The sequence below is a fragment of the Psammomys obesus genome, unplaced genomic scaffold, assembly GCF_907164565.1.
Source record: "Psammomys obesus unplaced genomic scaffold, mPsaObe1.curated_primary_1811, whole genome shotgun sequence".
Taxonomy (NCBI): Eukaryota; Metazoa; Chordata; class Mammalia; order Rodentia; family Muridae; genus Psammomys; species Psammomys obesus.
Window position 1 is genome coordinate 16,663,097 of NW_026596101.1, and position 27,405 is coordinate 16,690,501.

Sequence of the window (27,405 nt, forward strand, 5' to 3'; positions counted from 1 at the left end):
TGATGAATGTCATTCAGATGACAGACCTCGGCTGTGAGGAAGGTGGTTTCATCTATAAAACTTCCAGGATCTGGTGACAGTGCCCATAAAGTCAGGCAAAGACAACCAGGTCCAGCCAGAACCGGTCAACTATTTCTCCAGTGGCAAAAGAAATGTGAGGCCTAGCCGCCGTGGTGACAGCGAGGTGCGTGCGGCTCCGCTCGCTCCCGGAGGTCCGGGTCCCTACAGATCCTAGAAAGCTAGAGCCGGCACTCAAAATACCATAACTAAGGACCACCCTCCGCTCCCGGATGTGGCGTCACGCCGCCGCCCCGCCCTTCCGCCTGGGCGGAACTCGGCTCCCGGATCTGGTGGCTGTGTACGTGGAAGGGCGGCGCATGCGCGGCGGCGCCCGGCTCAGCTGTGCGGGAGGCCGAGAGCTGCCGCGCGGCCGCGGGGAGCGGTGGGCTGGGGCCACCGCTGAGGCCGCCGGAGCCGGCGGGGCCGGCGCTGAGGAGGGGCCATGAGCTGGTTCAACGCCTCGCAGTTGTCCAGCTTCGCCAAGCAGGCCCTGTCCCAGGCCCAGAAGTCCATCGACAGGGTCCTGGACATCCAGGAGGAGGAGCCGAGCGCCTGGGCCGAGGCCATCCCGTACGGCGAGCCGGGTAAGCGGGCCCCGGGGTGTGGAGCCTGCCTGCCGTCAGACCCCAGCCCGCCTGCCTCGGCCCCGGAGCGGGTCCTGCTGGCCTCAGGCGTCAGCTCGAGGTCTGTCCTGGCCCCAGGCCCTGCGTGCAGGGTGCTGAGCACAGCCTTCGGCCCCTAATTGCTGCGCGTCTTCCGCAGTTTGCGTCCTAGGTCCGAACTAAGTAAATTTCAGAGTCAGGGAGCCCCGTGGGTGGCATTTAATGAACACGTCACGCTTCGTAGCACAAAGACTTCACAGAAAGCTTCCTCGTCTTCAGAACAACCCGAGTCAGGGCTGGTAGTACCCGTGTTGGACAGAAGAGCTAAACGAAACCCAGAATGCATAAATAAGTCGCTCCAGGTGAGGCACACACTGTACTGGGCCAGGACCAAGGGACTGGGTGCTCCAAGAGTTCCCACCTGTAGCTTCTCTGCAGAACCAGGTGTTTCAGACTGGCCGAATTGACCCTTTTGAGGGTTTTTAGTTCCTTGTGTCTTTTAAGTCTGAGGGATCCTTGCGCACTTTTACGTGTATAGCTGTGGACACAGGATGCAAACTTTGGATGAAAAGAGTGCTTGACCACTCTCCGGTTTCTGGTTTTCGTTGTACATGGTTAAAGACCGGGGGCCGAAAGTGTGAACCATTGATATCTTGGCTTATGTATGTTTGTAGGTACGTTGTGATCTTATTCCTGTGTTACATGACGTTGCTACTGAGTTGCCTTTTGCTGTTGGACCCCGGAGTTTGAGTTACTAAACTCGAGATCAGTTAACTTTCAAATATAAAGATACTATCCTTCCCCGCCCCGCACTCCCCCCGCCCCCGCGCCTTTGAAATCTGAGGTATGAATAGTGCTGTATAATTTATTTTTAAGGATAGGATGTCTGGAATGGAGTCAAGTCTTTTAAAATGCTATTTTCATGGACCACGCATTGTGTGGCTGAGGAATGGGATAGTTTAAGTGAATAGGCAAATTTAAACCCTGGCATCCATGAGGATGATAGTTAACTTGTAGACCTAACTTAACTAGCAGATCGAAGCAAGTTAGCAGACCTGATCTTGCTTTAAGCAAGATCACTGAACAAGTGCATATAAAACTCTGTCCCCAACTCAGTTTTCTCAACACTCTTCATTCCAGGTAGCTTTGGAATATTCCAGTTAGACTTTGTGAAAGGGCTTCTTGGTTTTTCAAGGAATCCCCAGAGGTTGTGTGCACTCTCCACCAACTTCCAGTTGTACACAGTCTGGGTGGTTTTGCTCATCTACAAAAAAAAAAAAAAAAAGTAAAGAAATACCTTGGGTTTGTAGAGAGAGGAACTTGCAGACTGGTCCTTAAGTACATGAAAGTGAATCTATATTCTAGCGCTTCCTGTTCACATCAGTTAAATTATGGTTTTTGAAAAAGAACGTCTCCACTATCTTAGGTTCAGTATTGAGTGTTGCTGTCTGTTTAGCTTATTAAGTTTTATCATCTAATGTTACAAGAATAAAAAGATTGTGTGTCTGAATAGTGTTGTGACTACATGTGGCCTGTTAGTGAGGAGGATTTAGACTGTGTGTGTATCTGGGACTTCACATGGGCTATAAAGCCTCTGTCATTACTTTAAACATGTACTGGAGGGGATAACGTACTTGCTTTGGTTAGGCAAAGCCAGACGCAGTCTTGTACTTGTTTGTAGATCCTCTCAGGTCAGCCTACACTGCTTCTATCCTTTTATATCTAAAGTTAACCTGGAAACTAATTAATTAGTTAATTAGTGATGCTGTAAGCAAAGAGTTTAACTGCTCCAAGTTCCAGGGTCTATTTCATAGGCTTTCTTTTCTCTCACTTGATAGCTCTGATGATGATTGAAATACTAATGCTAGACATGTTCTATTTAATGAATTAATTTATTTTTGTCAAAGGAATAAGTCCCCCTGTGAGTGGAGGATGGGATACTTCAGCCTGGGGATTGAACTCAAGCATTGAACCTCAGAGTCCACCAACAGCCTCCCCTAAAGCAATTACAAAGCCAGTTCGAAGGACTGTAGTTGACGAATCTGAAAGTTTCTTCAGTGCCTTCCTCTCACCATCGGATGTCCAGACCATTCAGAAGAGCCCAGTGGTCTCGAAGCCTCCAGCCAAATCACAGAGGCCAGAAGAAGAAGTGAAAAGTGGTTTACGGGAATCATCATCCCCTGGCCAGTCCAGAGCTTCTGAGACAGATGAGTCGGAAGCGAGAGACTCCGTGTGTGCGTCTGGAGAAACTCCAGCCGTGGGTACCCCTTCATCTGTGCCTGCAGGCAATCATGAAGAAACTGCTAGTAAAGAGTCTGACGTGAAGGTGCCCACTGTGCGATTGAAAGCATCTGAAGATGTAGTTAATGTAAATGCAGCAACAGAAGATGTCTCTACCACGTCCACTCAGTCCCTCACAGCAGAAACTAAGGACATGGCTTTGGAACCTAAAGAGCAGAAACATGAAGACAGACAGAGCAATACACCTTCTCCTCCTGTTAGCTCCTTCTCATCAGGCACGTCTACCACCAGTGATATTGAAGTTTTAGATCATGAGAGTGTGATAAGTGAGAGCTCGGCTAGTTCAAGGCAAGAGACTTCAGATGCAAAGTCCAGTCTTCACCTCATGCAGACATCATTTCAGCTTCTCTCTGCATCTGCTTGTCCTGAGTATAGCCGCTTAGATGACTTCCAGAAGCTCAACGAGAGCTGCTGCTCATCAGATGCTTTTGAAAGAATAGACTCCTTTAGTGTGCAGTCTCTAGATAGCCGGAGTGTAAGTGAAATCAACTCAGATGACGAACTGCCAGGCAAGGGCTATGCTTTAGCACCTACAGTAGTGAATTCTTCAACCCCAAAGACTAAAGTAGTAGAATCCACTGAAGAAAAAGATGAAGAAGAGGAAGGAAACGAGACATTAATTGCACCTTCTGAGGAAGCAGAATTAGAGGAAAGTGGCCGAAGTGCTACTCCTGTTAACTGTGAACAGCCAGATTCATTGGCTTCTCCTACACTAGTAAACGAAGGGCATTGTGTTTCTGGACCCGTGGCTGAGCACTGTGAGGATGCTGACAGTCAGCCAGAAGCACTGCCGGAGAAAGAAGATGTTTGCAAGGTAACTAAAAAGTAGAGGAGGGGCTTTGGGTATGTTTTAGAGATGAAAACATTTTCATAGATGTGTGATGATTTGAAAAAGATCTTTTGATCACTTAATTGTAGCAGTAAGGATCTTAAAATGAATGAATAATTATTTCTTTGAAGATATTTGGAATTCCCCCAAAGCAGTTATGGTAGACTAAGTAGATATTATAAAAAAGCTTAACGTTTCCATTTTACATCTTTATTGTTAAGTCCTTATCACTTTAAAATTCTTTTATGCTTTGCACATCCTTATGTCAGTTTGCAAAGGACTGTTTACGTCACATGTATCTTTAATTTTTCTGAAGATAGAAATTTTAAATCAATTTGAATGTTACTATTTTTATATTTATATTAAAATATTTTGCATGTACATAGTATTTATGGGAAATTTTAGGTTTCTTCTTTTAGTTTGGCTTTATATGAATACTGTTGATGCTTTCCTGTGATTAATATTCTAATGTTGATGTTTCATTGACATTACAAGTATACTTCTTACAGTGTTTTGGCTTGGTTTTGCCTTATGTTTTTTTTTTTTTTTTTTTTTTTTTTTTTTTTTTTTTTTTTTTTTTTCTATCTGCAGTTAATAGCTGTCTTACATAAATGAGAAAAGGAAATGTCCAAGGAGCAAAAGTAAAACTTAAAAATGACAAATGACTTCTCCCTAATACATACAAGAGAGAATGGTGTTGATTCTTTAATGTTAAACCACAGCTTTGGTTTTTCTTGATTCGTAGAAGTTGAACGAGAGCCGGCATCATTAATAGGCTTCTGAAATGTATATAAAACATACGTGGAGAAGTGTACTTTAAGTACTCAGTTGAAAGCGGCAGATTTTGTTCCCTGGATTTAATGTTATTCAGAAACAAAATGCCTTGCTGTACTTCTGAATGAGCAGTAGCAACTCTAGAAGATATGCTGGTACTTTGAAACCCTGTAAGGAAGCACTAGTTACTGTTCATGTTTTCAGGTATTTTGGACAAGACTTTTCTGAAACTGGAAAGGCACCTTCTTTTCCTTTTCAGATAAGTGTATGTCTTATGACCTAAGACATAAGATAATTACTTCTGTTTCCTTTGTACTGATAGGAAATTCAAATTACATGCTTATAGGTTTCTTAAAAAGGTTTATTTATTTATTTATTTTATGTGCATCAATGTTTTGCTTGTATGTATGTTGGATCCTCTGGAACTGGATTTATAGACAGTTGTGAGCTGCCATGTAGGTTCTGGGAACTGAACTCAGGTCTTCTGAAAGAGGAGCTGGTGCTCTTACATGTGGAGCCATCTTTCCGTCTCCCTGCTTACGAGTTCTTAAAATTATTTTTGTTTTTAGTTCAGTGGATAACAGTAAAAAAATTTACATATTTGGGCTAAAGGATAATAAGACTACAATGGGATATGTAGCTAATGCTAAACTAAGATGTGAAATATTACACTAAGGATTTGGAACCATTACTTGACTTTTTGTTTTTGTTTTTATTTAGTATGCAGCTCTTTACCTGCATAGCAAATGATTGACTTGTGTTTGTTCTCTTTATCCAGACAGTTGAGTTTCTGAATGAGAAACTAGAAAAGAGAGAGACCCAGTTACTGTCTCTTAGTAAAGAAAAAGCACTTCTAGAGGAGGCTTATGATAACCTGAAGGAGTGAGTATTCAAAGCACGTGAATGATTTCACACCGTATGTGTGGTCCAGTGTACTTTGATGTTTTAAAAGTAAATCCGTGTTTCGCAGTTTGGGCCTGGAGAGATGGCTTAGTGGTTAAGAACACTTACTGCTTTTGCAGAGGACCTGGGTTTGGTTCCCAGCAGCCACATAACTCCAAGGGTACCAGGCTCATACATGTCATATGTTTATACATGCTTGCAAACACTCATTAAATAAATCTTTACAAAATGTTTTGCAGTTTATCTTACTTACAGCCACTGAAAATTGAAATGTTCCAATTATAAACATATTTCAAGATAGTTTTTTCTTTTCAAATTATCATTACCATATTAACTTTGGCATTGAAAACTTTCATAAACACACACATATATATTCTTATTCTTCTGTTAGTATTAGAGATTTAAAACATAAATTTAGTGAGAATTGAAACTCTATAGTTAAAACCACTGAATTAGTTTACTTTGACATGATTGAGGAAGTGTGACACAGAAGATTTAGAGCTGAAACATTTACTTTTGACTTGGTTTTACACGTCTAGTATTGGTAGCATTTTTACCAGTGGGTTTTGTCTCAGGTTTTTTTGAAATTAGTTTAGTAGGGTTGAGGATACAGGTCTGTAATAGAGCATTTTTCTAGGATGCACAGCCCTTTATTCAATCCTGAGCAACACCAAGAAATATATAAAGGATAAATTTAGCAAGTAATTTTTCTTTGAAAAGTAATTGGCCGGCCAGGCATGATGGCACATAATCTGTAACTCCATCAGAGAAACAGGCAGGAGGATGAGTTTAAGAGGACACTTGTACTATAGTAGGACCTTGTCTTAAAAACAAAACAGAATAAACGTTAGACCTCGCCCAGTTCTATTTTAATATGGTATATATTGGAGAAAATGTTGTCTGCATTTTGGGAACTGACCTCATCACCTCTAGACTTATAAACAGTATCTTCATTCTCATATATTTTGAATCTAGTGAAATGTTCAGAGTAAAAGAAGAGAGTAGTAGCATTTCTTCCCTGAAAGATGAATTTACACAGAGAATTGCAGAAGCAGAAAAGAAAGTTCAACTAGCCTGCAAAGAGAGAGATGCTGCTAAGAAGGTAATTGAAATTAAACTCTATAGAGCTCTGTGAATGAACTCATATTTTGGTATTGGAAAAACTAAATATTAAGAACATGTAGTATATTTATTAACAAGTAAACTATAGATTTTTTATATATTAAAATTGGTAGATTTTGATACTAAAGAAATCTAGGGATTGGAGAGTCAGCCGAGTTGGTTTTGAAGTGCTTGAGCAAGCCTGAGGACCTGAGTTTGCGTCTCCAGAACTGATGTAAAAGCCAGGCATAATGGCCTGTGTCTGTAACCCCAGTGCTGGAGTAGGGGCCCAGACGTAGTTAGATCCTTGAAACTCCTGAGCCTTGCCAGATTGATGAGCTCCAGGTTCAGACCATGTCTCAGAAAGATAATACGGGCAGTGATCAGAGAAATTACCTGTAGTCTGCTGTATCCTCCCCAGCTGTGCACACAAATGTACACAGCTATACACACACACATTTTCTTTAAACAGGTATTTATGTAACATATAGGAATCCTTGCAAGATATATTACAAAGATCATTAAGGTAATTAAAAACGATAATTCATCAGAATAAGTTACGATTAAACCTAAATGGTGCTATGTACGTTTTAAAAAGTAATCATTAGTCCCATGGATTATTTTCCTACCACTTCAAACATATATGTCTTTAACTTCAAATTAAAAAATTGGTTTTTAGTGGCTAATGACTCCCTTTTTCTGTTCGTAACATTGGCTTGTTCCGACATTCCTTATCTTTGATGCTATTGGCATTTAGGAGGCTGATTCTGTTACGGGGCTAGTCTAGTCTGTTGCAAGATGCTTAGCAGCATCCCCAGCCTCTCCATGTCATTATAGTCATGCCTTCCCTGCTTAGTTGCTGGGAATGCCAGATGCCCTTTGGGAGCAAAGCCATGTCTGTTGAGGAGCTGTTGTTGCCAGAATCAAGAGCAGTTGTTAACAACTTTGTTGCTAATATGTTAACAACTGTGGCTGTTAATTACTGTGTGAGCCCTACCTGTTACTAATAACTTGCTGTATGTATTTAGCTTTTTAAGATTAGACTGCTTTCCAAGTTTGTTAGTATTAATCTCACATTTTAATTTCTGTGTGTGGCCATGTGCACTTGCGCTCACTTGGCATACCATAGCACATGTAGGAAGATTAGGAGAGTTTGCAGGAGATGGTTCTCTTTCCACCATGTAGATCCTGTACATTGAATACAAGGCATCAGACTTGGTGGCGAGTGCTTTTAACTGCCAAGCCATTTCACAGGACCTCTTTCTTACTTCTTGACTAATGTTAATGGTAATTTATTGTTTTTCTGTCTGAACTCTTCCACAAAATCTCATGCTTCGTTGCTTTAATGAGCTAGCTCATTTCAGACACCAGCAATAACTTGAGGTACTTAACCAACAAACCTCTTCCTGTTCTATACTGTTGGGTTGTTCCAGATGCAAATATTAACCTATAGATTATATGTGTAGAGACTGAAGGACAGTTATCTTCACTCATCTTTCCATACTAAAACTTGCTTATAGAACTGATAAGTGTAGGCTTTTATAGGGTATTCAAAGCTGTTTCTTTGTCTTAATTAACTAGGTAAATGGGCTGACTAAAATGACAGACTTATAGAAATGTGATTGTAGGTTGGTGGCTTCTTCAAACAGGGGAAAGCTGGAAAAATATACCTAGAATTAAAGTAATTCTTAATGATAACCACAGCTTTTTTAAATTAGGAAGTGAAAACCATAAAGGAAGAACTTGCCACTAGATTAAATAGTAGTCAGACTGCAGACCTGTTGAAGAAAAAAGATGAACAGATTCAAGGCTTAATGGAAGAAGGTAGGTATTTTGTTGATTACTAAAAATAGTCTAAGAAAAGGAAAAGTACTTAATATGTAATAGATAGTACATGTTTCTTATAACAAATATTGAGTACATACCTGTAGTCCTAGCTGCACAGGAGGCTGAGATAAACTTGAGTAACACAGTAGCAGCCTTCAAAAAAGAAAGAAAAGAAGAGGGAGTGCATGAGGTGGGAAGGAGGAACAAGAAAGAAAGGAGAGGGAGCATGGGAAATGAAAGCAAGGAGGCTGTGGACTTAAACCATAGAAGTCACCTGTGAAGGTTTAGGAAGAATGGGGTAAGATGTATTGAAAGAAATACATGTTATGGAGCTTTTTGTTCTATGGAGGTTTTCTGAAAGTCTCCAAAAACTAGGCGGAAATTTGTGCTGCCCTTTACAAGTTTATAACAGTCATAAAAAGAGCCCATCATTTATACATGGTTATCTAAAGGCTGTAATTCTAGGGTCTATACAATCTCAGAATCCCTAGTTTGAGTATGATGAGAATGGTTTTAACATTTGATGACTTATTTTTATTTTGGCTTTTTAAATTATTCAGCCTTTTTTTTTTTTTTTATCTTGGAGGTCTAGTTTTTCTTCAGTGTGTCTTTCTTTGCATCTTTAAACACAATTAAGATTGTATATTCCGTGTGCAGCCTTCCTCATATGTTACTGCGGTATTAAATGCTTTGTATGTCATTACTGATGGCTGTACCAAAAGTTCATTGAATGGCAATATTGCAGTTATCTTAATGATTGTTAATGTTGGATCTTTTATATTTACACTGTTCATATTACAAATGTGGGGTGAATATATTTGATGTCATTGAATGTAAATGTGTTTTAGAACATGTTAGAATTTAAGGACAATTGGAAGCAGTCACTTCATTTGAAATTAATTTTACCCAACTTTTTTTTTTTTTTTTTTTTTTTTTACCTTACATAAGAATCCTTTTAAATAGTGAATATATTGAATATTACTCAGTACAATACTAGACATGACATACTTCCTGTCTTTTAGGAACTTATTTTATAAGCTGGAAATATGGGACCACAGATAATTCTAAAATCCATCTGTAAGCTGGGTATGGTGGTCCACAACTGTAACCCCAATTTGGGAGGCTGTGGTAGTAGGAGAATCCTGAGTTTATGGCTAAAGATCAAATGAGGACTGTTAATATCTTATTTTCTAGAATCCTTTTATATAATACTTATAGTATTTATTGACAGTTGCTGTCCAAATGAATTTTAACAGTGGAGTTTAAAATTGTTTATGGTAGTAAAAACTCATTGTATGCTACTGGTTAGATAAAGCTTTCTGTGAGGTTCCTAGACAGTCATTGTTTTGTTTGATTTTTGTTTTGTTTTGTTTTGTTTTTTGCAATCACCAGGAGAAAAACTTTCAAAGCAGCAGCTGCATAATTCCAATATCATTAAGAAATTAAGAGCTAAAGATAAAGACAATGAAAACCTTATTGCAAAGCTGAACAGAAAAGCTAAGGAAATGGAAGAGGAGTTACAACATCTAAGACAGGTGATCAGCAATCATTGTTCTCTGAATATGTATTGTTCCTACTTTCTGTAGTTGGCCATGGCTTGTGCAGCATTCAAAATGATTTAATGGGATACCATGCAAGAAAAAAAGTTTTAATAGATAAATGAATAGCTGATATGTTACATAATGTCACTGTGATCACATACTTGACTTGACATAAACAACTTGAAGGAGATGTTTCCTTTGACTCAGGATTCGAGAGGATGAGATTCCATGGAGGTGGGGAAGGTGTGACAGAGAGAGGGTTGGTATGTGGTGGCGCAAGTGTGTGTCAACTGTTTGTTACATGGTGCCAGTCAGGGAGAGGAGAAGTGGGCTGTGCTGACCCTGAAGGCTTGTTCTCCAGTGATCTCCAGCCGAAGTTTCCACAGCTTTGCAAAACTCATGACCACATGTTCAGACACATGCTGGTGGGCCACAATTTCTATTCAAGCTGTAACCAGTATTAAAAGAGATTCCTGGAATACATTACCTACCATGAATTTTTTTATTGAAAAGTGCTCGTGTCTGTTTTAATAACATAGGTCCTTGATGGCAAAGAAGAGGTTGAAAAACAGCATAGAGAAAATATTAAAAAACTGAATTCTGTGGTAGAACGCCAGGAGAAAGATCTTGGCCGACTTCAAGTAGACATGGATGAACTTGAAGAAAAGAGCCGAAGTACTCAGGCTGCCTTAGATAATGCATACAGGTATACAATATGCAGTGTAATCTTTTATCACAGGAAATTGAAGAAGTCCCTTATCTTTCTTTTTATAAAATTATTTTATGTGTATTGGTATTTTGCCAGCTTGAGGAGGCCAGAAGAGGTTGTTGCTGCCATGTAGGTGGTGGGAATTGAACTCAGGTTCTCTGCAAGGACATCCAGTGCTCTTAAATACTGATTTGTCTAGTTCAATGTGGTCCTTACTGTGGCTAGTGTTATTGTAAGGTGTTATTTGAGATTTCCAAGGTACATAGGAATTGCATTAGTATGGGTATGTGTTTACTTTTGTGTTCTATTAACAAATGAAAAATATCAATCTGCTTTTTAAAGAGAACTTACTGAACTTCACAAAGCCAGTGCTGCTAAGGACAGTGAGGTACAGGAAGCTGCTCTGAGGCGTGAGATGAAGGCTAAAGAAGAACTTTCTGGGGCACTGGAGAAGGCCCAGGAAGAAGCCCGTCAACAGCAAGAGGCGTTAGCACTTCAGGTGGATTGCTGGTTAAAGCCACTTTTTATGTATTTGTGCATGTTTCTGCAAAGTGGAACAATTTGCTAACAAATATGAATCTTACATTCAGTACATCTGGGAGTCTTAACTGTGTTACTGGCAATTTTAGAGTACTGGATTGTACAAATCTTACTTGAATGTGTTTTAAAATGTCCTTAGTGTGATGGCACACACCATGCTGTTATTGCTTGGTTTTCTGTGAGTTTTATATTTATTTATATACCATTGAGGACATAGCTCAGTGGTAATGTCTGCCTGCTATATGCACAGAGCCCAGCACTGCCAGAGGAAAGAGAATTTTATGAAACTAGGTATCCTGTTGCCAGAGTAATGTATGTGCATATAAATAAAAGTTTCAAGAGACTGACTTATATATAGTTGAACATATTTGTAACATTTCTGGAAGTTCATTAATCTAATGAAGAAAAAAGTTTGGCATACTGTGATTACAAAATTGTCAAATAGTGTCACGCAGTGATTGCACACACCTTTAATCTTAGCACTTGAGAGGTGGAGGCAGCTGCATCTCTGAGTTCAAGGCCAGCCTGGTCTACAGAGCCAGTTCTAGGAGAGCCAGGGCTACACCATGAAATCCTGTCTCGAAAAAAAAAAAAATATATATATATATTTTATATATTGAGCATCTGAGATAATTTTTTCGAGATTTTCGGGTTTCTCTGTGTAGCCTTAGCTGTCTTGGGCCCACTCTGTGTTGGCCTCAAACTCACAGAGATCCATCTGCTTCTGCCTCCCCGAGTGCAGGGATTACAGGCATGCACCACTATGCCCAGCACATCTAAGATCCTTACACCTTTTGGCTGTCACTAATGATGCTGCTGTAGATACTCATTACATTTTGTTTTGTTTGATTTCATCAGGGCAGGTGCTCTAACCCAGGGCCTGTTGTGTGCTAGGCAAATGCTGTTCTGCTACACTACAGCGTCATCCCACAGTAGGTCTTATGTACGCAAACATCTAGTTTCTCAAGCACTATTCAAAACACACAGAATTACTCTCAGCAACCTCAAGTAACTTTTGATTTTGTTTTACATTTTTGGTGGATAAATTAGTTTTATATATACATATTTCTTGCAGACCTAGGTTTGGTTCGCGATCTCACATGTCCGTTTAATAACTGCCTGTAATTCCTGTTACAGGTGGTCCTGTGCCCTCTTTTGACCTCTTTGGGCGCCTGTACAAATGTGTGCACATGCATACACTTATACACACATACCCCCCTTTTTAATCTTTAAAAATTCTTTCAATTTAAAAATGCATTACAATAATAAAGAAAAATTGAAGGAATAAGGAATAGGGTATGGGACTGCCATTCTTAAATACCACTGTGATATATACAGATTGCTAATTTTATATTCTGCTTTATTAACATTATCTCCATCTAGGTTTTTTTTTTTTTTTTTTATAATTGATGATCATAGCTATGATAGTCTTTCCATTTAGGATGAAAAAATATTTCATACATTGGTTGTAATTTTTAATGCTTGTGTTCATGTATCAACATTTGAAAACAGATGGCTGTTTAGAGCTCTGGTTTCATTTTGTTGTTGCCAGGCTTGCTAATGCCTCTGGGCATCTCTGCACCATAGATTTAAGTCTTCAGGACTATAATGACCAGATAGATGTCTGACATCATTTCTGATTATTCAAATATGATGCCACAACATTAAAAAAAAAAAGTTGTGGCAGTTACAAAGTGGGCAGCTATGTGTGAGTGGCACTGTTCTTTGTTTTTGTGCTGAAACAGTGTTGTGCAAGTGACCATCAACTCTTGTTTTAGACTCCCAAATAGCTGTTACTAAAAACACACACCATCAAATTCTTTCTTTTTTAGTTTTAGTTTTGATTTGTTGTTTAGCTAGGGTCTACTAAGTAGCAGAGACCTATCTGAAACTCTCTGTGTAGCCTACCTGATCTAGAAAAGGAAATATTGTGCTCACAGGTGTGTGCCTAAGTTTTATTTGTTAACTTTATAGCTCATCTAGTTCTGATCTCTGCTCTGTTTTACTGTAAGCAGGGCTGTGCAGACCTGCACGCTTTTCTTTGGCTGACAGTCTTAACAAAGGAGGTAGTGAATATACTACAGCATTGCTTAAGGAACGGGTGCGTGGCCGTTGCTCCGTGTACAGTCTCCTACCAGCAGGAAGTTACAGCCGGCGCTCTGACAGTGTTGTTTGTCCTGCAGGTGGGGGACCTTAGGCTAGCACTGCAGCGGGCAGAGCAAACGGCTGCCAGAAAAGAGGATTACTTACGCCACGAGATCAGTGAGCTTCAGCAGGTATTGCCACAGCTTTTCCAAGTCCAAACGCGTGTCTTCTTGAAGTAACATGACCACTCTCTAGGCTAGTATTCTTGGATTGAAAGTATTACTACTATACATACAATTGGATATATTTTTGTAGCATATATGAACCAAAGTGATCCCCTGGGAAAAAAAATAGGAAAATCTCTAATTTTGTTTTAAAGGAAGTAATTTTATCATGATAGATTTGCTGTATATTCAGTATTATTTTTGTAACATAGCTAATTATTTTTTTTTCTTGGAAAAAACTGGAGTTTAGGTTTGCTGTTGTTTTTACTGTTTTTTTTCTCTGTCAGTGGTAATGATGTGGGGATTGTTTTGTTTCAGAGACTACAAGAAGCAGAGAATAGAAACCAAGAGCTGAGTCAAAGTGTTTCATCAACAACAAGACCATTGCTTCGACAGATAGAAAACTTGCAGGCAACTCTGGGGTCCCAGACGTCATCCTGGGAGCTGCTGGAGAAGAATCTTTCCGACAGGCTTGGTAATATCTTTAGTGCTTTATGTTGGTGCAGGAGGCTTTCTGTCCTGTGTGTACACGTAGGATAGTGTACAGCATTGAAACTCTCCTCATCTTATGGTGACATTTTGTGTCTAATATGTACATTTGTCTTTTCTTCTGTTTCATGGATACCTACTTGTGACTCTTTTAAAGCATTTTTCCTTATACACTGTGCCAGATACTTTACTACTTGCTGTTTCATTTTGTGTGTGTGTGTGTGTGTGTGTGTGTGTGTACGTGTGTGTACCTGTACGCGCGCATGATAATATTGTAAAATTCATGTGCCCCTATATATGTGCATGTGTGTGGAGGTCAGAGGTTGATACCAGGTGTCTTCCTCTGTTGCTTGTCTACCATATTTTTTGAGAGTGTCTCACTGAACCTGGAGGTGACTGATTTGGTAGATTGGCGGGCTAGCAAGCCACATGCGTCCTCCTGCATCTGCCTGCCTAGCTGTGGGATTGCAGGCATGGACTTGCATTTTATATGAGTGCTGGGCCTTCCACCTAGAATCCTTGTGTTTGCATAGGCAGCACTTCACGAAGCTGCCTCCCCAGTCCTGACTCTTCCATTTACTTTTATAGATGTTTAGACGAATCTTTCCCTCTCCCTCATCTAGTGTGCATCTGACTGCTTCCTAGCTTGTCTACAAGAATTAGACAGTAGTGATCAGATACAGTTCCAGATAGTGGTAGAATTCAGGAGCAGAGGCAAGTCTGAAGAGGCACAGGATAAAATCCAAAAGTGAAATAATGGAGTCTTCAGACTGCATATTCTGCTTCCTTATAGACACTCCTTGAGCTGTTTCTCACTGCTCTAATAAAGGAAACAATGTCAGGTGTTTCTTTTAGTCCAGGCAGGTGGTACATGTATATATTGGTATCCAGAAGCAAGCGGACTCAGAGACAATTGATACATACTCTCTGGTTCCTAGGAAGCCCATGTGTAACTTGAGAGATAGTGTTGTAGTGACACAGCAGATGAATGAGGGTTGGGAAATAGGAGTTTGCTGTAGTGTTGTGTGTTGTGTTTGCTTTTTTAGTCAGCAAGAATGGAGTTAGTGAACTCCATTCTCTGTCTTTGAGTGACTCCTTGTCAATCATGGGGTGGCAAAGTAGTCTCTTGGCTTTCAAGTGTTTCTAGTACTTTGGAGCTGCTGTTTTGTTGATAGAGAACCTCGGTACAGAGGTGCAGGGCTCTTCCAGGCTACTCTAATGAAAACAGGGCTTCCTTTCTATTGTTTTTGGAATTCTTTGTAAGACTTGGTCCAGAAAAAGAATCATCTACGAAAACAAAAACATTTATAGTCTTAGGTTTTTAGATACACAAATATTTGAGACCAGGTGAAATGATATTTGAAATTTTTTTTTCTTTTTATAGTGATGGGGTCAAAACCAGGCTTTATGCTTGCTTGGTAAGCTCTACCACTATGCTAAACCTCTAGTCTGATATTAACACCTTCTACAGTGAACATTTATTTAGCATTAAGTAAACAGCAATAAATGAAGGCTAGAATTTGTACTTTGTGGATTTTAGATTGAAGACTACCTGCCCTTAGGAATGTGTGATAATCTGCTGGAATACAGGCAGAGACACAGACAGACAGTAAACTGCTAAGAAGATCATAAATACGCTAGGGATACAAGGTAACCTAGAGATGTTGCCAGGTCTGTCTTAACAAGGAAAAAAAAAAATGAAAGAATTGGGCTGGAGAGATGGTTAAGTGCCTAAGAGCACTGACTGTTCTTCCAAAGGACTTATGTTCAGTTCCAGCACCTGCCAAGTGATTCACAACCACCTGTAACTCTGACCTTTACAGATCTCTGCACACAACTGGCACAGACACATAAAAAAAGTTAGCATAACAAGAAAAATAGTGGAAAGAACCACTGGTTTGGTTAAACCTTAGGCAAGCCTTATCTACTGCTCCTTTGTTTCCATTGAAATTTGTATTGATAATCAGGTTCAGTGTATTTTTTCTGATTTCTCCAAATATTAGCATTTTATAAAATGAATATATAATACCATAGGCATATATAATCTATCAGTCTTATTTAGATTTCTCCACTTTCATTTGTACTCGTATTTTATTTGTACTCATGTTATTTGTACTTGTGTATTTATTTGTACTTGTATATTATGTACTAGTGCTACACAATTCTACCAATTGTGTAGTTTCCTTTACGTACCATATTGAACATGCTAAACATTCCCAATATCACATGGATTACCCCTGCTGCTCTTATAAACACATGCACCCACCATCTGTTCATACTCTCCCTTCCCTGTCACACATCCATGAACATCATGGTCTGTCTTCATTTCTAAACTTTTGTTGTTTCAAACATACTAAGGTATGGGACTGGAGAAGATACTCTCCAGTTAAGAACTCTTGCTGCTCTTCCAGAGGACTTGAGTTCAGCTTCTAATGCCCACATCAGGTGGTTCACAACTGTCTGTAACTTCACCTCCAAGGATATGACTCCCTCTTCTGGTATCTGAAGGTACCAGAACATGCACACACACAAATTTTTTTAAATCTTTAAAAAAATGTTAAAGTAGTAGAATTACATAGTATGTGGCAGTTTGAAATTGGTTTTGTTAAGTTGGGCATGGTGTTGCATGCTTTTAATCCCAGCACTCAAGAGGCAGAGGTAGGCAGATCTCTGCGTTCAAGGTCAGCCTGGTCTACAAATCAAGTCCAGGACAGCGAGGGCTTGTTACACAGAGAAACCCTGTCTAAAAATGAGAGAGAGAGAGAGAGAAATTGGCTTTGTTGTCTCAGCATTATTTTCTGAAATGCACATAGAAGTTATCACCCCAGAGTGTTGAGTTCAGTTCAGGGCAGCTTCCCTGTTCTGTTAATTAAACTTTGGGACATTGAAATTGGCTAAGTGAAATTTGACTGAATAGGGAATATTCTCTGTTCATTTACAACTAGCCTACACAAATAAATAAATAAAAATTTAAAAGTTATCAACATTTCTATACTTGTCTTTTCATGGCTGAGTGTCAGTTTCTGGAATGTCCGTTCCATAGTTTAAGTGGGGAAGGGTTCTGGTCTGGTTCCAGGGTTTGACTATTATGGGTAAAGCTGCTATAAATGTCTGTGATCAGGAGTGAATTTGGCTGTAAATTTTCATGTCTCTGGATAAAGGACCAAATATTCAATTGCTGGGCCATGTGGATGTTCATGTTTAGTTCTCAGAAAATGCTGAACTGTTTTCACAGTGGCTGTATCTGTGGGAATAATCCAATTTGTTCACAACCTCGGTAGCCTTTTGGTTGTCCCTAGTCTTTCTGTTTTTTTGTTTTGTTTTGTTTTAATTTATCATTCAGAAATTCTTATATCCCATAATTTTAATTTTCTTTTTCCTAATGATAATTGATGCTGAGCATTTGTTTCATATGTTTGTTTTCGACTTGGCCACACTTGAGGATCAACTGTCCATTCATAGTGTTTACTCATTTTTTAACTAGACTGTCTATATTTTCACCTTTTAGAGTTTTATCTATATCTAAGCACTAAACTTACAGGTGTGACTTGCATTTATTTTTTCCCAGTTTGTATCGTGTCTTGTCCTTTTATTTAAAAGAAAGAAAGAAGGAGGTAGGGTATCTCAGGCTGACCGCAGATTCTCTAGGTATGAAGATGGACCCCTGATCTTCCTGCCCCTTTCGCCAAGCCTTTGTGTTATGGAGTGATAGAGTGCACCACCAGCCTTGGTTTGTGCAGTGCAGGGATGAACCCATGACCTTATGCATGCTATGCAGGCAAACAACCAGTTAATCTCCATTCCTAGCCTGATTGGCTTTTCATCCTTTTCACCTACTGCAGAAGTTTAATGGTTTGAAAGACTCCATCTTTATTCTGTTTATCTTTTATTGGTCTACTCTTCCTGTGGATATTCGGTTGTTCCAGTGCTATGTCTTGACTCTGCCCTGTTACTGAATAACTGTTTTCAGGTAACTAACTCCTCTGAGGAGAGAATGCTAACTTTTGCGTTAACTGATGGTTGCTCCTTGTATCAGTTGGCAGACTTGTCTTAGTCTAGAAGTTTGAGATATTAGATAGAAATTTGACATCTGAGCCAACCTAGTGTCTGATCTTTCCCTGGCATATGTGTGTGATTTTCTTCCTCTATATCAGGTGAGTCACAGACCTTGTTGGCTGCAGCAGTTGAGAGGGAACGTGCAGCTACAGAAGAGCTCCTTGCCAACAAAACCCAGATGTCTTCAGTGGAGTCACAGAATGCACTGTTACGGCAGGAAAACAGCAGACTGCAGGCCCAGCTAGAGTCAGAGAAAAATAATGTAAGAAAACTGGAGGATGAAAATAATCGGTGAGTATATTTGCCTGGATCCATGATATTCTAAAGCACCACTGGAAAGTATTTTTGTTAGGTTTTAGCTTCATTTCATTGAGAACTAAAAGTGAATAACGTGCATTATCTAAAGTCACCGTCATTAGTGATATGCACTTCTTTTGAAGTTGTATGCTTTGTTCTACATGTATTATATTTTTTCCAGGTAAAATATTTGTCCCATTAGTATAGGTTTTTTTTTGTTTGTTTGTTTGTTTGTTTGTTTGTTTTGGTTTTTTTGGTAAAGAGTTTAATGCCACCAGCAGAAAGGAAAGGAGGAGGGAAGGAAGGAGGTATGACTATGCAGTTTTCCAGTTTTTTCTAAATTAGTGTTTGTGTTATCCTGAAACCATGGGCTATAAAATCACATATCTGAAATTACATAAGGTCAAAATGGGCATGTTTTTACCCTTGGCTTCCAAAGAAAATGTACTTTTAAGAAAAGTAGATAAGTAAAAACGAAATGTCTGAACTTCCGTGAACTTTCTGTAGAACCGCTGCTTTTTTGCCACATTTGAGCTTGGAATGGGGACTCTTAAAATTACTGTTTAAATATCTCATTTTAAGTCTCTGAGTACTGGTTAAAAAAATGGGGAAAAAAGTGGAACTTTTCTCTTGTGCTTTAGCTGATGAGTGAGTCTCTGATCTAGGACAGCTAGCTGGAAAGTCTGAGCTGATATTAAGGGACTTATAAATATGTAACTGGGGTTTAACAAGTCTCCGCTTGTTTTTAACAGCCTGTACTATCACTTCTTTTGTTTAATTCCTTCTGGTTTACTAGGTACCAGGTTGAATTAGGAAACCTAAAAGATGAGTATGTAAGAACACTTGAAGAGACAAGGAAAGAAAAGGTATTTTTTAGTGTTTGTTTCACCCTGCCCCCTAACCCAGGGCTTACATTAGAGATGGACGGGGCTGGCAGTAACTGCTGAGGAGATAAGATGGGCACATGGAACCTTGTCTTTGGTAGTGAGATGGCAGCCTATATTTCACACTCTTGAACTTGGCAGTTAACTCATTGTGGTGCCATGGGTTAGTATCTCAAAAATGATCTCACTGTATCTCCCTCCTTTAGACACTGTTGTGCAGTCAGTTAGAAATGGAAAAAATGAAAGTTGAACAAGAAAGGAAGAAAAACATTTTCACTCAAGAAGCAGTAAAAGAAAAGGTACTGAACTGTGTTGGTTTGTGATGATTTATATAGCTTAGCTGTTGTGGGTGGCCATGGATCGATCGGTCTGTGGTTTAGTTGTACTGATGTCTTAAGTTTTTACCCTTCTAAAATTACTAACCTGATTTCTTGTGGTAGCATTGTCAGTGCTGAATGTAGAACAGACGTGAATTCATTTGAGTGCATTCACGTTGGTCTATGATTGGTTTTGAATTATAGAAAATGTACTTGTAAAAATGAATTTTGTGATTTCTCACTGAAACCAGTGTAGCAAATGGCCCAAAGGCTACCTCAGAAGAAAGTTGGCTTCTTGTATTTTTCTCATTAATAAATGTAGTGAGGTTTTTGTTGTTGTTGTTGTTGTTTATTTTTATTGCATGTATATCTGTGCAGTGCACATGAATTTGTGTATGCGGGTTTGCCTATGCTCAGGTGTGTCTGTCCACATCATGTGGAGGCCCAGAGTTGACACTGGTTGTCTTCCTCAATTATTCTTTCCATTGTTTTATTGAGGCAAGTCTCTTGCTAAACCTGGAGCTAGTTGATTCTGGCTAGTTAATTAGCTAGCTTATCGCAGGAATCCTGCTCTGCCTCCTGAGTGCTGGGATAATAGGCAGCCACCACATTTGCCTGGCTCGTCTATAGGTTTTAGGGATCTGGACTCTGCTTTCCATGCTTTCTGCACTAAACCACCTTCCTGGCTCCTAAAGGCACTTTTTACAAAATCTGTTTTCTATACTTAAAGAATTTTAGCATACTTAGAGTTAACACAATATGTTAAAATAAGTACACAAAAATGGAAATTACCTTTTAAATGTATTTGGAGTTTTTGTAACTTTTTATTTTATGCTTATTTTATGTTGTGAGTATTTGCATGTTTGTCTGTTGCACATGCATGCAGTATATCTGTGGAAGCCACCAGATGGCATCAGAAACAAGTGACAGTGAGTCACTATGTCCCTGTCTGGAATTGAACCTTGGTTCTCTTAAGCCAGTACTCTTTAACTGCTGAGCCATCTCTCCAGCCTCCAACTATTTTGTTATTTGGGTTTTCTATTTGTTTACTTTTCCAGACAGGTTCTTTCTGTGTAGCCCTGGCTGTCCTGGAACTCACTCTGTAGACCAGGCTGGCCTCTAACTCAGAGATCCACCTGCCTCTGCCTCTCAGGTGCTGGAATCAAAGGCCTGTGCCACCACCACCCAGCTGTTTTTTTGCTTTTAATACACTAAAATAAAGTGAATAAGTCAGAAATTTTAGCAACTTAAGAATAATTGATAATATATTACATAATATGACATAGTTAGCTTCTGTAGGCTTTTCAACCAAAGCATTCTCATTCCATTAACATACCCCCCACACAAACCCAGCTGATTGTGTTATAAATCAGACAAAGCTGGCTTTAAATTTTAATTTAAAATGTTTTTAATATACATACTCAGGTGTGTGTGTGTCTGTGTATGTGTGTGTATGTGTGCGTGTCTGTGGGTGTGTGGTTATGCATGTGTGCATACATCCCATGATATATGTGTAGAGGTCAGAAGACAACATGCTAGAGTTGTGTCTCTCTCCTTTACCATATGAGTCCTGCAATTGAACTCAGATCAGGCTTGGAAGCAGCATCATTACTGCTGAACCATCTTGCCATCAGCTCTTAATTTTTGAATGCCTTTTATATTTCTAAGATGTCTGGCTTTGAGAGATCATATCTATAATGTACCATGGAGAGATTTAATGCCTTTGTTTTTATTCTAGAAGTTTTCCTTGCTTCCTCTATTGTTTGCTCTTCAGTCTTACAGAGTGTTTTTCTCCCGCAGGACCCCAAGCCGTTTTCTGTTTCTAGTACTCCCTCCATGTCACGCTCGAGTTCAATAAGTGCAGTAGATATGGCAGGGCTGCAGATGTCTTTTCTGTCTCAGGTAATGGCTTACCTTTCTTGCATGTGCTAAGTTCTTACCTTAATAATGGTAAAGGGAGCACATAGTTGTCAGGTTGGCTGTCACCGGGACCTTGTTGGGGAATTCACCAGAATATAGTGCTAATTAAAGTGAAGAAATACAGATGACTTTCTGCATTTGAAAAAACTCCCAAACATTTCAAAACAAGAATTAACTGTATCTTTTGCTTGGATTTACTAGTAGAACATAATGTATGATAATTGTCTGTGTTTGTTTAACCGAATAGGATGAGTCTCATGACCATTCATTTGGGCCAATGTCTACATCAGCCAGTGGAAGCAATATATATGAAGCTGTAAGGATGGGAGCAGGATCAAGCATTATTGAAAATCTGCAGTCTCAGCTAAAGCTGAGGGAAGGAGAAATTAGTCATTTACAGGTATTGGAAAAAAATTCAGTATTCTATAGAAGCCCATGAAATAATGGATCCCAGTATGTAGTAGCCTTCATTTCGCCTGAATTTTAAGCACATTGGAAAATAAGATGAATTGGTGACATATAAAACCCAGTGTATATCATATGTTGATATTAAAAGCTAGAGCCAAGTGATTGATTCTCCTGACTGCTAGAATTAGGCAGAATTATCTGCTCTGTCCTAGGAAATGCTGGGAGCCTTGTGTTGTGGCCCCAGAGAGGACATAGGGACATCTAAGAGCAGGAACGTTCCACTCCTTCCCAGCATCTCTTCTCAACAGGAAAGAGGGAAGTGTTGAACCAGCATGCTTGCTTAATCCCTCCCATGTATGCCGAAGGGGAAGTTTCTCTGACTTTCCCACTGCAAGGAGAGACTAAAATGAAAGAGATCTGCACGTAGAAGAAAGAACACCATAGGAGGGAACGGTCAGAATCGCTGCTTATGGAGTGAGAATTAGGAAAGCAGTTTTTAGTTTTCAGTGTTAAACTTTATACACTCAAAATGAATGCCTCTTTTTCCTATTTGGATAATCTTAATATGGATTGATGTATATCGCCCACTAACTTGTCTTGAGAGTCCTGCTTGGTTTCTTACGTAGTGTGACGCTTAGCAGTACAAGCTACACATTTGGGAGGGGCAACATTAAAGTATATCCTCATTCCTCTGGAAATGTGTATTGTGTATTACTTTCTCAGAGAAAAATGTGTTTGTAATTTTACAGAGAAATCACTGGATTTTCTTCTTTCTTTTTTGCATAGTGAACCGTATAAATAATAAACTTCTAAAGAAACCTGAGGCCCCTTTTTTCCCCACTGCTCAAGATTATATACTGACATATGTTTTTATTCAAAAATGACAGACTGAATATTTTTATGTTAGTAAGAGCATTAAGGTATGTTTTTATTGAAACCATTTTATGTTGTTTCTCAGCTAGAAATTAGCAACCTAGAAAAAACTCGATCCATAATGTCTGAAGAGCTAGTTAAATTAACAAATCAGAATGATGAACTTGAGGAGAAAGTGAAAGAGATACCCAAACTTCGAGTTCAACTGCGAGTAAGTATTCTTCACTTAAGGATACATTTAAGAGATGTTAATCCAGTTATTAAATATCCTGTTTTTAGTTTACATAAAATGTATATGTATGATTTAGTAATTAAGAAGTCAGTAGTTGAGTAAAGAATGTTAAAGATGAATCTCTATTGCTTGTGTCATTATCTGTCTAAAGTATGTTCACAAAATGTTTAGTACTAATCAAAACAATATTCTCTTTGTCCAATACTTATTAAAGCAAGCATGTACATCACAGGCCTTTGTAGTGTTTGACTTGATGTTTGCTTCATCACATTATTGTGACATAATTGAATGATAGAGGAGACTTATCTTGTGGGATAAATGCCAAGCAATACTTAAACCAAATTAGTTATACAGACAAAAATCTCATCAAGGGTACTTAATAGGCAGGAGACTGATTAAATCATACTTGGAGAGAGTTGTAGATTTAGTGGAGAAATGGTTGGTGTGGGGGTCTGTCTGTCTGTCTGTCTCTGTGTGTTATGTACATGTGCACTGGGATGTGTGATAGGAAGCCAGAAGAATAAGTAGGGGTCCTGCCACCCTACTCCCTTCAGACAGGGTGTCACTGAGCCGGGAGCTTGCTTTTTTGTGGCTAGACTGCCTGCCTGACCAGCAACTCCAGTGAGCCTCCTCCCAGTTCTGGGGCCACAGACCACATGGCTTTTTATGTGGGTGTTGGGGTTAGAGCAAGGTCCTCATGCTTGCTCAGCAAGTGCTCTTACCCACTGAGCCATCTCCTCAGCCTCCATCTAGCTTTTAAAAGAAGTTCCTCTTTTTTGGCTCTGTATTCCTAGATAGATTGGGTATGAGTTTAATTTTTTTAGAGAGACGAGTTAATATTTTTGTTCAACTTGTTATGTTTTTTTGTAACAACTATAGATGTTTGTATAGCCATTAAAAATTACAATTTTTTTTTTAGGACTTGGATCAAAGATACAACACGATTCTGCAGATGTATGGAGAAAAAGCAGAAGAAGCAGAGGAACTTCGCCTGGATCTTGAAGATGTAAAAAATATGTATAAAACTCAAATAGATGAACTTCTAAGACAAAGGATCAGTTAACTTGTGAGATTTGCCTTCCCATCAGACTGTGTGTAAACACTTAATATATAAATGCAGACTTCCAATAAATTCTGTTATAGAATTAGAAAATGGAAATTGCTGTAGAGTGTAAAAAAGTTTTTAAAAAATTCTTTTATAGTATATAATATTTGCAGTTAAATTATTTTGTGCAATATTTGAATTTTATTTTTGAAACTATTCTTTAAATTTTTATTTTTTAAAAATTTTTTTCTTTCTTTTCTTTTTTTTTTTTTTTTTTTTTTTTGGTGCCTTGAACAGCACAGAGATTTATTACTTTATCTGTGTTATCAGCACACCTGGGAAGGGAGACTGGAGTTTTCATATTGTTGTAGACATATAGTTAATTGTATTGTATCTAATTTATATGTGTTTGTACATATTGAGAGATTTATAGAGTAATTTACAAAGTAACATCGGAATTTTGAAATCTTTCACACTGAAAACTTCAACATATTTCTTGAAAGTATTTTAAACATTCAACTAAAAAGGTTATTAAGCCTGTGACCACTAAATTATAAACTAAAGTTTTCCTTTAAAAGCAGAAGTCGCAGTGACATGACTAAAATTTAAAGAGTAATTTACGTTTAAACATATTTCTGTTTTGAAAATTTATTCCATGTATCTTCCACAAAAAAGTTTGAACAAATGTGGATACTAACTACCTATCCAAAGAAAGCTATAAATACTCAATATTATTAGCTAAGTGTAATTGGATAGTGGGAAATCTTGCTAGCAGTAAATTATGATAGATAGCATCAGTAGCAGGTAATTTTGAAGTATTTTACTACACTGTAAAATGAATCTAACATAATAAAGTCATTAACAAAATTTACTTTTAAAATTAGTCAATTTCCTCTTTTAAAACTACTTGTTTAATTTCTTAAAATTATTTTTTGGGACACTAAAATGAATGTTTTAAAAACAATCGTCATAGCGAAACAGAAAAGTAATAGATATACGTTTAAATTGGGGATTTTATAATTTTATGTAGTTGAACATTTTCTTTCTTGAAGCTTCAACAAGCAAAAATAAAAATAGCGAAAAAGTGGTGTAGACTAGTTTAAGAATATAGTTATGCCCTCTTCCAAATGTTACTTTTTTAAAAAAGTTAATCTGGTTGTGTTTTAGACCTGTAAAATATTTTGATAGATTTTTATTACTTAAAATTATTTAATTGCCTTTATCCTAGTCCCTCTTTATCTGTTCTTTTGCTTTTTGTGGTTTTAACTGAAGGTAACAATAATCCAAAAACACATGGAAATTCCAGAAATAGAGCTTATAAATGTTAAGGTCTATGCTCAGAGTAGCCTGCTGGAATCTCACTGTGACTCAATTTGTCCAGTGCATTCACACCCCTTGTCAGTCACTGAGCCATCTCAGCCTTTGAGTGTACTGTCTTAGTGTGGAAATGCTTGTGTTCAGGTAATCCCTTTGCTCTGTAATGGCCCAAAGGGAAGAAGCCGAAGGCTAGCCAGAAGTGCTACCTTTAATGGAAAGATGAGCATCACCATTGCCTGTCGTGCTGGAGGTTGGTAGCTTCCATTGTTTCAGGCATTCACTGAGGGTCTTAAAGCTGTCCTCCCCTCAGTGAGAAGGTAGGATTTCGAGTACAAGCTGTAAGTTTTAGTTACGTTTTCACAGCACGTGAGAACACAGCTCTGAGTACCCGTCTTGCAGAATGGAGAACTTTTTGGGGTGATTCAAGTGACCTTGTTTTTGTTCTTTGTGTTCCACACAGTGTTTCTGTTGTCAGAGCTCTGATTAGTAGCATGAATAAATGTCATTTTGGTGAAAGTCACAGTCATAAAATTAGGTTTCTATGTTTTAGTGGTAGAAAGCACTCATAATTTTTGCTAGATTTAAAAATTTTAATATTCAGGGCAGGATGACAAGTCTGATAGCAATAAAAATGTAGAGTTAGAAGAGACAGGAAACTTCAAAATTTCAAAATTCTTTGCAAGTGTTTGAAACTGGTAGTTTGGGAAGTGTGAAATACTTTAAACAAATAGTTTAGAAATGTGGCAGAGAAAAGATTTTGAAATTAAAATTTCCTGTATTCTAAATGGTACATCAGCATTAAATATTTTTTCTTATCAACATTAATAAAATCAGCACACTTAAAATCTTAAGGTCTTTTCAAATTATTTATTTGGAAAATGACATGCAACCATTTATATTTATAACATGATTAAGAGCTGGTATTCACACTGCTTTTATGTTGACTAGTATAGACTTAGACCTTTCAGTACATTCAATACATTTCAAGTTGATAAGGGGCACGGTATAAATTTCTTGTAAATAATCTAGTGAGTGTCAGAATACTCATTAAACATTAAGTTTATTTGCTATGTATCATTGAAAATTCTTTACCCAAATGCTATTAGAATATTCTAATGCATAAAATAGTTTGCAATTAAATGCTTCCATTCTTGAACACATAAAAACAAGGATACTTGGAGTTCAGCATGAAAGAGGCACAGGCGCTTGTTGGTATCAGACTGCTGCTGCCTCTTGACAACACCTCGTAGCGTTTAGCGTGTAGAATGTCCCAAATACATGGCATTACAGTTTATAATGTTCTAAGTATGGATGATTTCTAACTTAGAGGAATTTGAGTTTCTGTAGTTAAGTAAATGTAAAGAATATTCAGGAAGTATTTCCCCATCCTTCAATTATTTCATTAACTGAAAGTTTTATTTGAGTGCTTATTAAAGAGCACATGATTTGGGTCTGGAGAACACTTAGTGATCTTTCAGCAGGCCTGGATTCAATTCCCAGCACCTACATGGTGGCTCACAACCATCTGTAACTCCAGTCCCAGGGTTCCTGTACCCTCTTCTAATGTTCTCAGACACCAGGCACACAGTGGCGCACAGGCACAGTCTCAGAAAAAACACCCATACGCAAAGTAAAAATTACAAAAAAACACATGATTTGCAGTATTTCTAGGAAAGCCCCCAAATTAAAGAGCGAGTGTGAACGTCTTATTTTACTACTGTTTAGTATGATAGGCATGTATGTTCTAGGGGATCATTTCTCATTTTCACTACAAAAAAAGCTGATCTAAGTTGTCTTATCCTTGGTCAGTTTTAAACTTAAAAAAAAAATTAGATATTTTGTAAAGGGCTAAAAGTATGATTTAAACTATAGATGGATATTATTTTAATTCCAAATGAAAGGTAATGTGCATAAGCATGGATCTGATTCAAATAAAGATTTGAAAGTCTGCTAATGTGTCTCATTTTGCTGTAATTCAGAGAGGTGCATCTTTGTACATAGACCTGTGTTGTGGGGTATGTAGGAGAGATTGTTTTTCATCAGTAAACACATTGTTGATTCACATTGAGAC

The 27,405-nt window shown here is 38.4% G+C and overlaps 1 protein-coding gene and 1 non-coding gene across 2 annotated transcripts; both read left to right on the top strand.

Moving 5' to 3' along the window:
- The first annotated feature begins 385 nt into the window (after positions 1-385).
- Tmf1 (TATA element modulatory factor 1) lies at positions 386-27,284 on the top strand. The gene is made up of 17 exons (XM_055628522.1): positions 386-644; positions 2,570-3,777; positions 5,345-5,448; positions 6,445-6,571; positions 8,289-8,394; positions 9,790-9,932; positions 10,478-10,644; positions 10,990-11,146; positions 13,371-13,463; positions 13,815-13,971; positions 18,140-18,332; positions 19,135-19,204; positions 19,429-19,521; positions 21,340-21,441; positions 21,707-21,859; positions 22,826-22,951; positions 23,892-27,284. Exons 1-17 carry the CDS (start codon positions 503-505, stop codon positions 24,033-24,035), a joined length of 3,285 nt encoding a protein of 1,094 aa, XP_055484497.1. The 5' UTR covers positions 386-502; the 3' UTR covers positions 24,036-27,284.
- LOC129692319 (small nucleolar RNA SNORA36 family) lies at positions 16,808-16,939 on the top strand. The gene has a single exon (XR_008722672.1). It is a non-coding gene; the product is annotated as a small nucleolar RNA SNORA36 family (small nucleolar RNA).
- Positions 27,285-27,405: the final 121 nt, after the last annotated feature.

What these genes read in the sequence shown, in the direction of transcription:
- Tmf1 (XM_055628522.1), top strand. Translation starts at nt 503, where the DNA reads ATGAGCTGGTTCAACGCCTCGCAGTTGTCCAGCTTCGCCAAGCAGGCC. An exon ending in AAGAAGCAGTAAAAGAAAAG is followed by an intron (nt 19,522 to 21,339) that starts GTACTGAACTGT and finishes TTTCTCCCGCAG; the next exon opens with GACCCCAAGCCGTTTTCTGT. An exon ending in AGATGTCTTTTCTGTCTCAG is followed by an intron (nt 21,442 to 21,706) that starts GTAATGGCTTAC and finishes TTAACCGAATAG; the next exon opens with GATGAGTCTCATGACCATTC.